This window comes from Vigna unguiculata, chromosome 3 (genome assembly GCF_004118075.2).
Source record: "Vigna unguiculata cultivar IT97K-499-35 chromosome 3, ASM411807v1, whole genome shotgun sequence".
Taxonomy (NCBI): Eukaryota; Viridiplantae; Streptophyta; class Magnoliopsida; order Fabales; family Fabaceae; genus Vigna; species Vigna unguiculata.
This window is the reverse complement of record NC_040281.1, coordinates 8,891,817-8,908,139: the sequence shown is the minus strand read 5'-3', so window position 1 is coordinate 8,908,139 and position 16,323 is coordinate 8,891,817. Positions and strand designations below refer to the sequence as shown.

General features: G+C 34.0%; 1 protein-coding gene across 6 annotated transcripts in view; it reads right to left on the bottom strand.

Annotated features, from left to right (window-relative positions):
• Positions 1-16,323, bottom strand: part of LOC114177994 — a 42,532-nt gene that overhangs the window by 1,255 nt on the left and 24,954 nt on the right. For all 6 annotated transcript variants that reach the window (XM_028063642.1, XM_028063643.1, XM_028063640.1 and 3 more), the window contains 25 exons: positions 16,143-16,259; positions 15,726-16,003; positions 12,035-13,575; positions 10,759-11,915; positions 10,393-10,521; positions 10,137-10,292; positions 8,437-9,009; positions 8,239-8,310; positions 7,737-8,141; positions 7,438-7,621; positions 6,620-7,358; positions 6,149-6,265; positions 5,391-5,664; positions 4,295-4,408; positions 4,140-4,223; positions 3,114-3,164; positions 2,846-3,025; positions 2,451-2,770; positions 1,982-2,338; positions 1,826-1,889; positions 1,417-1,563; positions 947-1,051; positions 753-863; positions 560-664; positions 85-154 (listed from right to left, as the gene is read on the bottom strand). In XM_028063642.1, coding sequence (XP_027919443.1) covers positions 85-154; positions 560-664; positions 753-863; positions 947-1,051; positions 1,417-1,563; positions 1,826-1,889; positions 1,982-2,338; positions 2,451-2,770; positions 2,846-3,025; positions 3,114-3,164; positions 4,140-4,223; positions 4,295-4,408; positions 5,391-5,664; positions 6,149-6,265; positions 6,620-7,358; positions 7,438-7,621; positions 7,737-8,141; positions 8,239-8,310; positions 8,437-9,009; positions 10,137-10,292; positions 10,393-10,521; positions 10,759-11,915; positions 12,035-13,575; positions 15,726-16,003; positions 16,143-16,259 — 7,450 coding nt within the window. The remainder of the gene's footprint in view (positions 1-84; positions 155-559; positions 665-752; positions 864-946; positions 1,052-1,416; positions 1,564-1,825; positions 1,890-1,981; positions 2,339-2,450; positions 2,771-2,845; positions 3,026-3,113; positions 3,165-4,139; positions 4,224-4,294; positions 4,409-5,390; positions 5,665-6,148; positions 6,266-6,619; positions 7,359-7,437; positions 7,622-7,736; positions 8,142-8,238; positions 8,311-8,436; positions 9,010-10,136; positions 10,293-10,392; positions 10,522-10,758; positions 11,916-12,034; positions 13,576-15,725; positions 16,004-16,142; positions 16,260-16,323) is intronic.

Below are 16,323 nucleotides of genomic sequence, written 5' to 3'. Positions count from 1 at the left end.
TCAAGCAACAATTGCCCCCGGCAATTCTTAATGTTGCTTGAAAGGATTAAGGAACTTGTAAACAACTCATTCAAATTGATTCACCAGAGAGAACACCAGGAAGACCATGCCTCTCAGCTCCTGTTACAGGAAACTGGAGAAGACCAGTGAGTCCCTATCAACAACATAGATGAGCAGAAACAACTTCAATAAAAAGATCATATAAAAAATTTCAGATAAATAGCATTAACAGCAATAACAACAAGAAGATGGAGAGCGGGAATAGATATAATAGTGGAAATGCAGAATACCAAAATTGCACAGGCAGCAGAAGACGCTACGAGTAATAAGTGTCACATATATATACATATATATACACCGTAATCAACACTTGGGTTTAGTTATGTTCTTGTAGTTGGGAAAATCAATCCCAAATTCCAAATATTAATTCAAGTGAGTAGAACTTTAATAGGTGAATTCCAGGAGGTAGTGGAGTATATCTTGAAGAACATCACTACAACTATGAGAGGTTAGGTGGACAGATTTTTGGGAAAGATTAAACATGGAATTATTGACATACCTCTAAGACTTCATTAATTACACCTTTACTGTCAGAAGCTACAGTTGTCTGGTGTTTTTCCATCCTTGAACCTGCTCGGTCATCATACGTAATTGCAACAATACCCTACACAAAATAGGCTACCAATGATTACAAGAAAGTAAATAAATAAATCTTACAAGTCAAACATTGATTAATTCAAACCAAGAAACACCTTGCGTGCAGCTTTACTGAATTGAGAAGCTGCATCACTAATAGCATACACTGTGTTGCTTAAAAGACTAGTGGTGCCTTGAGCCATGCCCATGATAAGTCCAGTGGGGCTCTGTAAATGGATCAAATAGTGCTAAAATAGTTTGTTATGCAAGGATATCATAAATAAAAAGGGGCAGCATATAAGACATTTACCCTCACAATGCTCTTTGCAGGCACAGACAAGAAATCTCTAATGCCAAGGCCCATGCTCCGTGCAAAGCCCAGGGGATTACCAATGACACCAGCCGAACCAAACAACTTCAAATTTACCAAATAATGGAACATCGTGTTATACAGATATGAAACTGGATTGCTTAATGCACATTAAGCCATGGTAGTAAGTAATAATTTAACAAAGATTAGTTCATTATGTTTCCTTGAACCTTACAATTCAATTATAAGGAAATTAATCATTCCAATCGGAGCAGACTAAAATATTTTCAACAAAAAAGTTTCGATCCTAATTCAAATATATGAGATACATTAATAGAAAGAATGAACATGTTACAAAATTCTACAGATAATTGACATGATTTTGATGATTTTGGAAATTCATGCATAATTAGCATTTCTAACCTGAATAGTGAAGATACATGATTCTGAAATATAAATCATTTTTATACCTTATAAGTCTCATGAAGTAGTTGGCGGTTGTAATGCCTAATCAAAATCTCCTGAATGGATTCCAAACTAGCCATATGATGTGAAATGATTAAATCCTTTAAATAAATATGTGCTCCCTCCACATCAGCAAGAGCCATAAGACCTCTCTGTAATTATTAAAAATAAGCTGTTAAAAACAAACCACTTTATAAGTAGAACATCCTCCCTCATGCCCAGGACTAAATATTTGGTACAAGAAGTTCCTAGAACTACATTTCTTGGTGGCCAGGGGAAGCACTGCCCAAATATAATAAGAACTAATTTGGTCATATATTCCTAACTGATGTGAGTCATCTTAAAGAGCTCAACTTTCATTGATACTCTAGCAGTGCAAAATTACTTCCAAAAGAAAAATGGAATTCTACTTACATGGATGAGAAATTCCTTGGGTGACAGGATCCTATTTCGAAGCATCCATGGGGCACTGGAAAAACTGCATTTGTATAATTTGTGTCATTGCTTCAGAAATAGTACACGTAGAAACTGAATACTGCAGTTGGAAAAAACCTAAAATGAGCAACTGACCTTAAAGTCAACTTGATTGGTGCTACTTCAAGCATTTCAATATAAATTTTCTTCTGAGTTCTGGCCAACAGATAGATTTCCTGCCATGGGGCTCCAATTGGAACAATGGAAGGAGAAGATGCAATCCTTTTATGTTTTCCACTGAACATTGGAGCAATTTTTGGAGGACATTGGTCGGCACTTAATCTGAAATTATCACTAGTTTGAACAAATAAGGATGAATTCTCTAGAGATGCCCCATCATAGTGATCTGAAGATGGCATGATTCCGTATTGCAGCACTGAACAGACATTTGTGAAAAATTCAAACAAGCTCAATATGACTTCTTGTTCAATCTCAAGACGGAAATCTTCAATCCTGCAAGAATTAAGCATAATATGTAAGAATTGACTTTAAAGTACATAATCAACAAAAAATCAAAGCAGTAACAGTAAACTGTAAAGATGCAAGAAAGTTAGAAAATAAAAACCTCAATTTTACGTATTCATATGAAATAAATGAAATGTCTTTTTTCCTCCACTTTGATATTTCTAGGCATAATACAGGAACAGAAGAGCTGCTCATTTGACTTAAATTTTCGATTCTTGTTCTTGTACCATCCTCCCTAGATTTAAAATTATCAACTTGGCCAGATCTGTATCCACCATCGAAGGATAGCAATACTGGATATGGAGTAAAGCGCAATTGGTTGTCAATTTGTAAGGATGATATTAGCAAGGAAAGACATTGCCTATCCAAACTTTGCAGTAGATTCATTTGAACATCCCTAATACAGACAAAAAGCAATTCCTACAGAAATAAAAGTATGATTAGCAGAGATAGTGGAATAAAAGAGATCCTGAAAATAAAGTTCAGTTCAGTTACCTGTGGGTATGAATCAATCAATGAAATCCCAATATATGGAACAAAAATTGATATTTTCTCCTTGTATTCTGAAGCCCTTACCACATTCTGATCATACAACCTTTTCTCTGTAGCATGAGCAGCACTTGACTTCTTCACGTCATTAAAGATATGGTAATTTGAATCAAGAACACTAAGGACCTGAAAATATATGTATATATAACCATGAGGTCAGTAAATGTACTTTTTCAGGTCAGATATAAGATGAAATCTAACAACATTCTTGCACCTTTGTTGCTCCCTCTGCATGTACTGATAAATAGAAAGTCCTCTCGGGCTTCTGAAATCAATATTTGCATAAGCTAAGATAAGAAAATTGAAATTGTAGAACCTAGACTTGAGTCCTAGAATACATGTAAAATCAACAGACTTCAATTGTGTATTCATTCATGTCAATAAAATAGCTCAGATCAGATTGTTAAAACAACTGCCAAAACCTCTTATAATAATTGAAAATAGATGTTCTTAGAAACAATTCCCTTTGTTGTTTTTTTGTTGATAAAAGATTTTAATAGGCGAAAAATACTAAAAAACTGGAATTTTAGCATAGGTAATGCACCTATTTTAATAGAAATTAAAAAAATGGGTTATAATTACAGGTATCCTAATCGCCTAGTTACCATAATTATGTAAATGCTAAAATTGCATAATTACCACAATTAAAATGTCTAACAATATAAAAAATTCTAAATGTAGAACTTTACACTATGTAAATCACAAGGAATGATTGCATTAAATATTAAGAGCTGATAAGCACAAAGAGAATAAAAAAGGTAATACCCTAATTATTACTGAACCAAATAGCACAACCAGAAATTTGGAAATACCCTAACTTTGAATGATATCTCATGATATCATGATGATATATTAAAAAGTTTCTTTATTGTTGTAAATTGTGTATTTAATAACACAAATCTTTTATTTTATAATCATTCAAAGTATAATATAGCGAAATCTAATACTGGCTAATAATGGAGACCATCCCAATTTATTAGTTGAACGTATTTCCCTATTTACGATATAATCACATCATTTACATACATCACAAAATAGTTGAACATGACCTCAGAAATAGTCTCCACATTTCCAAATAATAATTTATTACCCCATTTAAATGGGATTACAAGTTTGTGCAGTATAAAGGTTTAGTGCTTGGTGAATTGTCTACACACCATGTAGTTTACTTCTCAGTTGCTTCTATGCCTAAAGCCCTATACTTTCAATATTAATGAGCAGATAACATGTTATAGTTTACCTCAGAGGTTGATGGTAAGCAGACAGGCATATATTCTTTAACATCATCAAGGTCGTATGATCCCAAAACTCGCTCTCCAGGTACCTTCAATTTTGGCTATCACTTAAGATAAAGTAAATTGAAGTTTCCATTGTGCAAAAGGATTAAAGTTTTACCTCCACAATTAGTCGACGAGGGTAGCAGGGTTCATCCCATGTGTACAGGTAAGAAGTATAGGAGTGAATGACTGTGTCAAACATTTCACACCTCTGCTGGTATATTCGCAATCTCTATAAAGTACCAAAATAACAAATAGATTTCAATTGACAACAGATTAAGAATTTTGTTCGGTGCATGTCTTTAGGAAGTACCCATATACAACCAATACATTCATACAGTTTTTTCCATTAATGCAATAGAAAGCGGCATTGACTTTTGAATTTGAATGTAAATTTAAAGAAAAAAAAATTGCATAGATTCTTAACAGAACCAAATTAGATGAAGCTGTATAGAGAGACCAATGGTAAACAATATTCCTAAAGCGATGATTGCTAACAGAACCAAATGGCTCGTATGATATATGTACCTCACCTCAGCTGGTAGTATAACACTCTGTCGTTGTGTTAAGACAGATGCGTTCAGATGAAAATCTAGAGAAGTCTCAACAAACACATCAACATGCATATAAAAAAGAGGAAACACTCTCATTAGAGATAGGAAAAATGCCCGTGCACGCAGGTATCCAAGATAAAATCCATGGCGAATCTGCGTGTACCAGGTACTTTAATATCGGTTTATAAACGGATCGGGTGCAACGTATCATACTACCTGTATCCATGAGTATCGTTACCCGCAAAAAGAAAAATTTAATTTATATTTTATTAATTAAAATTTAATTTATATTTTATTAATTAAAATTTAATTTATATTTTATTAATTAAAATTTAATTTATATATAATTTTATATTTTTTTGTAATTTATTTAGATTTTATTTTAAAAATTTATAAAATATCTTTTTTTAAATATCCACAAGTAGCTGCAAGTTTTCTAAAACTCACAAGTATTTTTCATACGGAGATCCGACAGGTAATGGGTGGACATTTTTGTTGGAGGTCGAGTAGCGGATAGACATTATCCATACCCGACCCGTTGTCGTCCCTAACCTTGATCTTATTATAAAAACAGTAATCCTTTAGTAATCATATAAAATAGTTCAACTATTTTGGAGTCACAACTAGAGCAGTAATGCAACTTAAAAACTAGTGACAGACCTCTTTAGAGAAATTATCAATTCTGTATGGCATATACCCAGTGTCATCATCTGACAAAAGAATCAAGTTGGTCCCAGAGTTTCCCTTGATGTTTCCAACTATTTTTTCATCTCCCATGGATATGTCAGCATTCTGCACTTCAACCCGTATCATGTTTGATGTTCCAGAAACAAAGTTCCTCATTTTCAGTTGTGTATCACCCAGATGATCTGGTAAAAAGCTTCCAGACCACTGCCATCCAGATTCATTATAACAAATTGAAACAAGCAGCTCCCTGTGTCATATGTTAGAATACAAATAGTTTGAACAGATTGAAGAACGAGATAAAGAAAAGACAAAATACAAAGTGCAAACAGTGTGCCTGTTTTAAAATGGTTTATGCCTAACTAAACCTACAAAACTGGCTTATTAAATTTGCCTCACTTATATACCGTATTTTGGCACTCTTGGACTTGATGAATGATCCTTTTAATGAATCTATGATAGGCTATGATATCACTTTATGAAGTGGTTTAAACCTAACTTAATCCTACAAAATCAGTTTATAAGGTGACAATTGCTCTCACTTATATAACATATTATGAAATTATCTTTAGTCAGTGTGAGACTTTATTTTTTCTCAAAACCATCTCTTACATCCAGCCCTATTTGGTTGCTATGTGTTTAACAGACTGAAAGCAACCTTCTTTGCTACTGGAAACAAACAACTACACTTTGTTCAGAATAAAGGAACAATACAAACTATCCAAGATACATACCTGGTTGTATCTGTCCAGTGAAGATGATCATGTTTTCCTATTCCTAAATAAAACGTAACATCAGTGCCTTTCTGCTTGTAAGATATTTCCTTGCTACATGCGTTGCTGATTACATATCTGCACATTTAGATAACAACGATTACATGAAAAGACACTAATATAAACAAATATGAATATTGTCCAGAAATCTGTCGTCCTAAAGGTATTCACAAGGCAACAGAATGGTTTTCAACTACAACACACATCCCAGAATGAACATCATTTTTGAACTAAAGGGGAAATAATGCCGGTCAATACAAATTTTCTATACTACTCCCAAATTATCAAGAGTAAGATCAGACTCCCGAGCACTTCACCAGAGAGGCTTTACTGGCATTTCTAGGAACAAACAACATTAAAAGCTTACACCTTCAATGGTAGGTTGACCAACGGATTTCATCAATAACAATATCTATGAAGACCAATATGTACCTAGGCTGGAAAGTGATTGCATTTGTCCTCCCAGCATATTGTTCAGCAACTGAGTTAGATGACATAGCTAGAATGAATGCAGAATTTGAAGTCAACTGAGGAATAAGGATAGTGCTTGAACCACTTGGTGGCAGCAGAGAAAATGGATTTGACCACAAGGAATATGGCATCCGTTGTCTAACATCCTCAGGAAAACATCTACTGACTTTAACAAAAGCATCATTTACAGAGGAATCAGGGCTTGGAGAATAAATGCAGGGCTGAACCTTTTCATGCTCATGATTACCAGAACCTGAATCCTTCCAAGTGGACTGGATCCTTGAGCTCAGGGTACTCTTCAATCTTCCCGAAGAAGGATTTCCCAATATAGAATGAACTTTACTTTGATGCCTTCCAAAATTCTCATGGTAATTGCCGATAGAATTTGCACTACCATCCTCTCTGCAAGAAACGGTATGATTCTTCATATAACTCCTTGGATTATGTGGTACTTCCACAGGTAATTCACGGTTGGATGTAAGCAAGGAAAGACCATCCTTTTTATAAGATAACATTACATTTTCACCCATGTCAAAATAAGAAGGTATGACAAATCCCCTTTCATTCGTTTCACCAGTGGGTTCCATCACACACAGGGGAAAACCCATACAGTTATATAAAATAAAGGGAACAGAAAAGATGAGTTCCCTACTACCAGAATATGCATCCATTACTTTCTCTACAGTAATATATACTGGACCTACAAGAGCAAGACAAAACATTTAGAGGTGAACGAACAACACTAACACAAGACAAAAATTAACATATAAATCAATTACCACTAGAATTATTTGGTTCAAATTTAAGGGTTTCAGAAGATGAAAACTTTGTTTCACTGAACTTTGCCACTGTGCAGAAAGTTTCTAAACGAGGAAATTTAAAATTAGAACATTTAAACCCATCAATGCAGATCTCCAGTCCTAGGTCATGTGAGGGATCAATATGGTATACAGAAGTTCCCACCTAAAACAAGAAAATATGTGAAGTCTTTAGACTGTTGCACCACTTAAATGAAGATGCTATACAAAGACAAAAACAAATTAAATGAACAAATAAAATAAAAACAACAATCACAAACCTCTGAAACTCTCACAGTATAGTCTACGCCACCACTCTCACTGATCAACAAAATTTCCTTAGGAAGGTAATTGTTAATTATTAGTGGAGCACTTAAGATCAGGTGATGAATGTAGTGCTTCTTTACATCATCCGCAGGGACCTTATTTTTCAGCAATCCAGATGAAGTCAAGCTCATATTCTTAAAAGATAGACAGCACCGAAATGGTAGACTACTTGGATGAGATGGATAGCACATGAAAGATTTAAAATTTCCAACTTTGCTGTTAACTGAAAGAAGATTGGAGAGATTATGAGCTTCACTCCACAAGTAAGATTTCCCCATTGGCCGCCACCTTACACAGCCAGCTTCAGCCAAATGAAGAGGAAGAGGAAACTGTTGCCCAGGTTGTATTGGACCTAATAGCTGAATTAATGAAATGATACATCACAAAAAAATATCATATAAAAATAACAATACATTAACAGCAGAAGTTGTTAAATAGTTGGAGAAAATTGTGTACCGTAGGCGATACACCAAAGGGAATATCAAACCGCAGCTCAAGAGGTGTTGAGGTTGCATTTAGAAGAACAACCTGTATAACAAAAATCTAATTAATAAGGATGGTAAAATGGACGAGTCCTTGTAAACAGAAAATCTAGATGTCCTTGTCAACAGAAAATCTAGACTCTAGAGAAAACTTTAACCAATTAGTACATACAGTGGAGTATATTCGTATTAATTTGCTATGGCGCACCACTGAAACATCAAATACAACCGGAACAACCAACGTAGGGGCTGTATTCAGACTACCATCCTCAGCAGCTTCATTATAAGACTTGGAGAAATTAACCTCAAAGCATGTTAGTCCCACTAAATCCATTGAAATTGGATCAGATGACCTTGAAGTTCCTTCGAGCTGTACAATAAGATAATGATGAGTAAATCCATTTGTCCTTTGCTCACTTAAACTATCAGAAGAATGAGAAGGCCTGAAACGAGAAAGTTTCTTTTCTGTATTTTCATCCATGTATATCGGAATTGAAGAACCTGGTTGCACATATTTCGCATGATTCTCATTAGAACCATGAAACTCATCAGGATTGACAAGCCCACGATATACACGGTAAGAAAGAGGCACAGAAGTCAGGTTTTGCAAAACATAAGGAGCGCCACATGTTCTAGCAGACATATATTCTGCACATGATGAATGCAAAAGTTTGTTGCCTTTGTGATCATCCAATCTCATTAGACCTGGACCATCGAAGAAAATCTCTGTAGCACGTGAAAGACACTGCAAAATGAAATACTCAAGGTTAACAATCACTATTATTGACAAATACTATACATTAAAAACAATCAGACAAAACAGTAATTCAAGATTACCAAGATTGCTATCCTAATTCTTTAGGCAAGACCAAAATATCCATGCAAGCCAAAAGTTTAAATGAAAGATGAAAAACAAAATTCCCCATCTCAACATACAATATCATGTCAGTACTTACAAAAGTAGAATGTAAGGACCATCCTTTCAAGTCAAATTTGTTCACCATTCACTGGAAACAAATTAGCTGGAGAAAACAAGAACAGAAAACACAAGCCAACAGAACTGGAATCTTCACTATAAATTTAATGTCACGGAAATATATTAAAATTTGAGGACAGAATTACATATTATAACTCTAGGGAGAATGTATGGACTGATACTTCAAATTAATTTTCCAGTCACAAAAATAATAATTACATTGTAAACCTATCAAAATCTATGAAGCACTGATATTGACATGGACACTGGACAAGACACAAACACTTCAACACGTCTAGTCTCCAAAATGTAAGACACAGGGACACAAGTCTATATATTAGATCATTATGTATTTACATACTCAAATCATCTATAAACAAGATTAGTCAAATAAAATAATCTAAACACATTGTCACCTAATACAAAAATGAATCTAATCTATCTATCTAATATCCAAAATAGGAAAAGTAAATGAGAATATAAGATTTCTTCCTTATTTCTATAATCATAATAGAAACTTATATAATAAGTTTAAATGTTTATGGGTTTTTTAGAAAATAATTGTATTTGTGGTTAATAACATTATGTTGGAGTTAGGTAAAAATCATGTCAGAAACAAAAAAAAATGTCTTGCAAATTGGGCACGTCATTGATACATGTTGTACGAGTGTCGTAAGCGTATCAGTATCCGATAAGTCGAACACCAGGACACGCTATTTATGAGGCATGTCCAAGGTTCACTTTTATTCAAAATGATCAGTCACCAAAAGCAAAGAACCTGAACTAGTTATTTCCAAACTAGCCCATAAACTGAACGGAAAGAAATGATCTACAAGGATGTAAAATAACAGGTTTCTAGAAAAACTCATAAAAACGAACAACAAAATTTTATATACCTCAACTAAGGATTCTGTGATATTAATGTTCAGCTGAGTTGTAGATTTGAGAACGATATTTGTCGAAACAGACCTGTTCGGCAGAACAGTCATTTCTTGTTCCCTGACTAATGTCAGCAGAAACTGCCAAGGCTCGATAAAAGGTTCCCATGACACCTTAAGATTAGCAGAGCACAACAACAACCAAATTGTTAATGCAAAATAATTAAAACAATAACAATGGTATCTATCGAGACAGAACTTTTATTAAATACACCTTTTCTATGTTATTGTAGTTTACTTGAAGGTAACCATTGAAAGAACATTCCATCTGCTTTCCACTTGCAACTATATGAAACCAGATGTTTCTGACAAGAACTTCAAGTTCAGGCCCATTATGGCTCCACTACAGGGAACACAAAACACTTAAATAAGAGTGTTTTGGACCCAAAATCAACTGTATTTGGATCCATGGTTCAATTTCGATAAGTATCAGTCAGCAACAGTTTAAAAACTAAGAGTTTGATTAGTATAGGAACTAAAGTTTTAGTCTGATAAACCAATATGAGAATCAAACGATTAGTAATTAATGAATCAAATGTCAGTAAAATGAAATGCATTGTACAGGCTGATATCAACATACCCTTCCATCTGTTATGAGAATAGAAACCTTCCTCATGCGGAATTCGAAAGTAATGCTGCTGATAGTTGAATTTTGAGAAGATCCTGATTCCAGAACATCAAATTTTACAGCACCCCATGAATGAATTGCAGGATGTGAAATCCATATATTGGCATTATCACATATGATCTCCACATTGAGTTTGATGGCGTTAGGATGATTCTTACAAAATACAGCAACCACATCAACCTGAATTACATCAAGAAGCGGCCAAGATGTATGCTTTCCATTCTCAACTATAATTATTAAACTACTTATTTTGTCCATTTTGGACTTCAGTTGGATACCTACGCTTCTTACGGTTATTTCAAAACCATTCATGTTGAAAGAAACAGTAAGAAGTTTTGCATCCTTTGCTTCAAATATATCAAAAGAGACACTCGAAGGTTTCACATTGAGACCTTCAGCATGCTGTAATTCCACACAAGCTTCTTCGCCAACCCAAACAGGGATGTGAAATGCAATACACACATTTTCTGACTTCATTATTAAGACATCATTCTTGACCTCTTCCGAGGTAAAAGGTATTGAGGTGCTTTCAGAAGCATTCACGGACAAACTATTTGCTTGGCCTGGACCTTTTTCCAAATTTGCATGAAACTTATTAAGGAATTTAGCAACCTCGGTCCACTCAGACAAATGAAGCCAAATATCAACAGAAGAAAGACAAAGGCCAATTTCACTTTTCCCATCAATAGATTGGGAAAAAGAGATACCAAGAACTGACAGGGAAAAGGAGGTTGGGTTGCATTTTGCTAAAACAGAATCATGTGCAGAGTAAAACACAAAGGTAGTGAAAATCAAATCTAAAAATGCTAAGGAATCATTCAATATGCATGCAGAACAAATGAACCCCAAATCACCCTTGGCTATTAAGTCCATAAAATCTTCTTTTCTGTGATAGAAGCTTATAAATAAAGATTGTGTGCAACATTTAACTTCTGTTGATATGGTCGAGGCCATCGGGATTGGAGAAATAGTTTGTGTTGCCTCCATGCTTCTCTTTGAATTAAGGAACTGAAGAACATCTGACTTAAAATATTTGGATTGATCATCAACTGAGGAAAACTCCTCAACAACATCACATATGGCCGTACATCCATCAAAAAAGTGGCAATCTGTTATTGAAGAAAACTTCTCAATTACAATTTCATGATCTAAAAATATAGTGAAGCACATAAATAAAAAAGGAAGGTGGGTGGGTGGGGGGATGACCAAATTAAGTAGAAGAAAATACCTTCTGCAACAATATGACAACTGCCGATGCTTGTCATGAAACATATTGATGAAGTGCTTTTGCAATCAGAGTTGTTTTCATATGGAATTCTAACCCAAACATCTGCATTTATGGGTGCAATTAAAGGACTAGTTAAAAATTCTGTAATTCGTTCAGTTTTGGCTAAGCCAAGCAAATCATTCTTGCAAAGAAGGAATGACACAAACAAGTCTCGCCCAAACACATTTAAGCAATCATTTCTTTTGGCAAGCTTATGAATAGGAACTGAACATTCAGGAGGGATGTTTCTTAATACATCATCAGCACCAGAATTCTCAATGAAACTACAATAAAGTTGTGGCATTTCAATCTTTATAAATTGATGGTCATTGCTTTCCACTGGAAGAATTATATTAGAGTCCAAGATTTCAAGTTTATACGTAATTTTCTTTTCATTTTCAACAGCTATATCCCTGTGCTCTCCAGAGGAATAGTGATTACAAGCACCATCCCAATCAGATAATGAGAAGTAACCCATCATAATGGAGAGATATTCAGAAGGTAACATGCAGTAGACATGCTGAATGCCAATGCTTATTTCCAAATCAGCAGTTGAAGACATATTCTGTCCTTTCCTGAACCGTATATTTAAAATAGGAGACAAATTTGGTGAAGAGGGACCCCAAAGATAATCTTGAAAATTTCGTGGGCCCCAAGATGATGTAAGAATTAATCCTTCAGAAGAAGAAGATATATCCATACTGTCTTCACAAAATAATAGACAAGACTTAGATGTAGGCACCATGATTGTCCCAATAATACATGATGAGTCATGAAAATGTGCTCTTATTCCACATAGGTGTAATTCAGTATGGAAAATATCAAAGTTGCTCACAATCCCAGATTTGGATTTTGAGGGAGAAACTTGAAAAAATTCGGACCCTATCCTCATGTTTATGTTGGAGTTTTTTATTTTCCTGTCCCTCTCGATAAAATAATTTCTCCAGTCACCAATGGCATGTATAAGTGTGCTCTCTAGATTACCAAGAGAACCAGAATTGTGAATTGTTACAAAAGGAAAGGAATCCATAGGAATGCAAGCAGAATCAGTGGAACCAAAATCAAAATAATTTGAGAAGCCAAACTTATGTAACCCAACACCTGAGAAAATTTTTGAGAAGTCAACAGTATTACTGGCAGAGGATTTCTCAGAACTGCTGGTATAAGCAGACAACCTATCAAAGAATCCAATGAGCAGTCCAGTAATATGAGGATAGCAGTGGATATCAGTATTACTTATGTACATAAAAGTCCTATGACAAACCACATCAGTTCTGGAAGATTCATAATGCATGATAAAACATGAATCAGCAACCAAAGCCATATCAGAATCTTGATTGAATTCAATATTTGATCCAGGAACACAGTCTTCTCCAATTGTAGAACCAGGAGATGATATATTCCCAGATAAAAGCACAAGGCTTTCCTCTTTCATTTTGTTAGCATGGATAACTAAAGATTTCGTACTGACGAAAATCTCTTCAAATTCTGTAGAAACATACCTGCAAGCAGTAAAGCAAACTGTGAAGATCAGTATTTTGAAAACATCTATAATTTGCATCGTTGGGGCTGTAATGGTTAAGAGAAGTTTTCATACACACTCAAATATCATAAATATACTCAAAAGTCATATTTTGAAAACATATATAAAGCAAACTGTGAAGATCACTATTTTGAAAACATCTATAATTTGCATTGTTGGGGCTGTAATGGTTAAGTGAAATTTTCATATGCACTCAAATATCATAAATATATATAAAGCAATCTAAATCCAGAACACAGAACAAAGCCATGATATCCATACAATCTTACAACAGATTTCATCCACCGGGCATTGCAACCCTCATTTGGAATCCTTTGCATGCTCTCTTCATTCCGTTTTGGCACAAAAAAATGTATTAAAATTTAAATTGATGCACAAACAATAAGGACAAATATTCTGATGAACATTCTTATTACTAGTTCATTTAAAATGTTTGAAGCCATAACTAGCCAATATTTTTTCTTATAGAGTATATTATATTCCCTCTCTTCAGAGATACTTAAATTACACTGTTCTCTTAGTGATGCCTAGCATGTGATCTTTAATTAAAAAATTACACTGCTCTCCCTCCAAAACACAACTTTCAAGCAATATCATTTCTGTTCACTACAACTCTCAGCATCCATCATTCCATTTGAACTTTTACTATCAACAACGGGATTTTAGAGGAGAATTATTGTGTCAAGTTACAAGGCCATGGTCTATTTATAAGCCATAAAGTCACCAATAGGGTGTTGACATAAAAAATCACAAAAAATAGAAGAAAAAATTAATCCTTGAAGAGCCCGTTCATTACTCATCCCCACAATTATGGGGTTCATTTACATTAAAATGAACTAAAGTGCAAGACAATTCATCTCTCAAGGGAGCGGAGAGCAGAGTATAACTTTCAAAACATTTATGAGTTCAATTTACTATAACCAATTCTCAAAGGGGAAATTTTTGGGTTATTTTTGGGTTATTTTTGTTAATGAGTTCATTGGAAATCTTGTATCAACTAGAGATTAGGCTATTTACGGTATATAAGTGACAGTAAACCTCACCTTAAAAGTTAGTTCTATGGAGTTTGGTCAGGCATAAACAATCTTAAGAATAGGGTTACACTAAGCTGTACATTACAATGCATGTACCTGACCAATCTATCAATGCAGCAATTTTTATAAAACCTAACCAGGTTTACTTGAAAACCTTTTAAATAAGCCTACAAACCTAGTTCTAAATAGACAAATGAATCTAAAATTATGCACATGTCATTAAGCATGAATTCTTTAAACACAAACAGATATATTATTTCTGTTTATTTAAATATACCAGCCTATAAGTCCTAGTATGTTTAACTAAATAGGGATTTAAGAATAACCTTGGCCCAAATATAGCAAACAAGGTCTTAAATCATTTAATCTTATGAGTATGCTTGAAAAAAAAAAAATATACATATATATATATATATATATATATATATAATACTACTAATGAAAATCAATTGATTCAACTATTTTAATTGGTTTTGATGAATTAAGTATTTTTATCCAACATATAGGAACAGAAGCTATTACTAATAAAAGACACACCTATTGGTTGAAAAATTATTCCCATTAAATATAGTAAACAACGTCTTAAATCATTTAATCTTATGAGTATGCTTGAAAAATATATATAATACTACTAATGAAAATCAACTGATTCAACTATTTTAATTGGTTTTAATGAATTAAGTATTTTTTTTCCAACATATAGGAACAGAGAAAAAGTATAGAAATGTGATAAGAACTCTTGAATATTGATACCCTTCTAAACTATTCCTGGATTTTAGTGCAATGAAAATCCAGTTTAAAATTACATTCAATTTGCGTTTAGAAAAAGAAGGATTTACCTCTGCAAAAGTTATGTTGAAGCAAGTTATTTCTTTCATAATGGCCCCAAAATGAATCATAACATTTATTATCAAGTTACAACTCCTAGGATCTTTTCAAACTTATTCCTCAACCACATAATGGAGAGATACCTATAAAATCTAGTTCCAAAACTCAACTAAATAACATTCACAAGTGTCAAGAAAGTTCTAGGCAGTCTCCATGAAAGACAGCCGAATGCATATGTTGAACGTACCGTAAGACCATCTTTTGTAAGGAAACCATGAGCTCAGAGTGGCTATCTCCATATTCAAAGTCAACTTCCAGATCAACCAGATCAACTTTTGAAACAATAGATATGCCAAAAGTAGAATATGCTGGCACAACTGAAACAGTATTGGGAGGATGCGAGGAGTTTAAGACTCCAAATTCACCCATTAAATGCAATGTGCCAATATGGTTCATCAATTCCATTAAAGAACCATATATTGAGGGAGAGAAGTGTGCTTTAAGAGATTCAATAGATACATAAACCTGAAATTAAGAATTACAAGGAATCAAGAGATTAGGAGAGAGGAAGACAAAGAAAGAACAAAAAATTACTGCATGGGAGACATGTTTGTATTAAGTGCAAGTTCAAGTTGTTTTACTTCATAACTGAAAAAGTAATCACCTCTAATTGCTTCAAAATGGTCTCGTGTGGGATTCTGCAAAATGCCAGGAAGATCGAAACACTAAATTTGTCAAGAATAGAAATTCCTTTTGACCCATCAGAATTTATCATGGTGATCTGAAGTATTTAGAACCAATTCAATAGTTACCACACTAAAAAATAATGAATAACAACAAATATA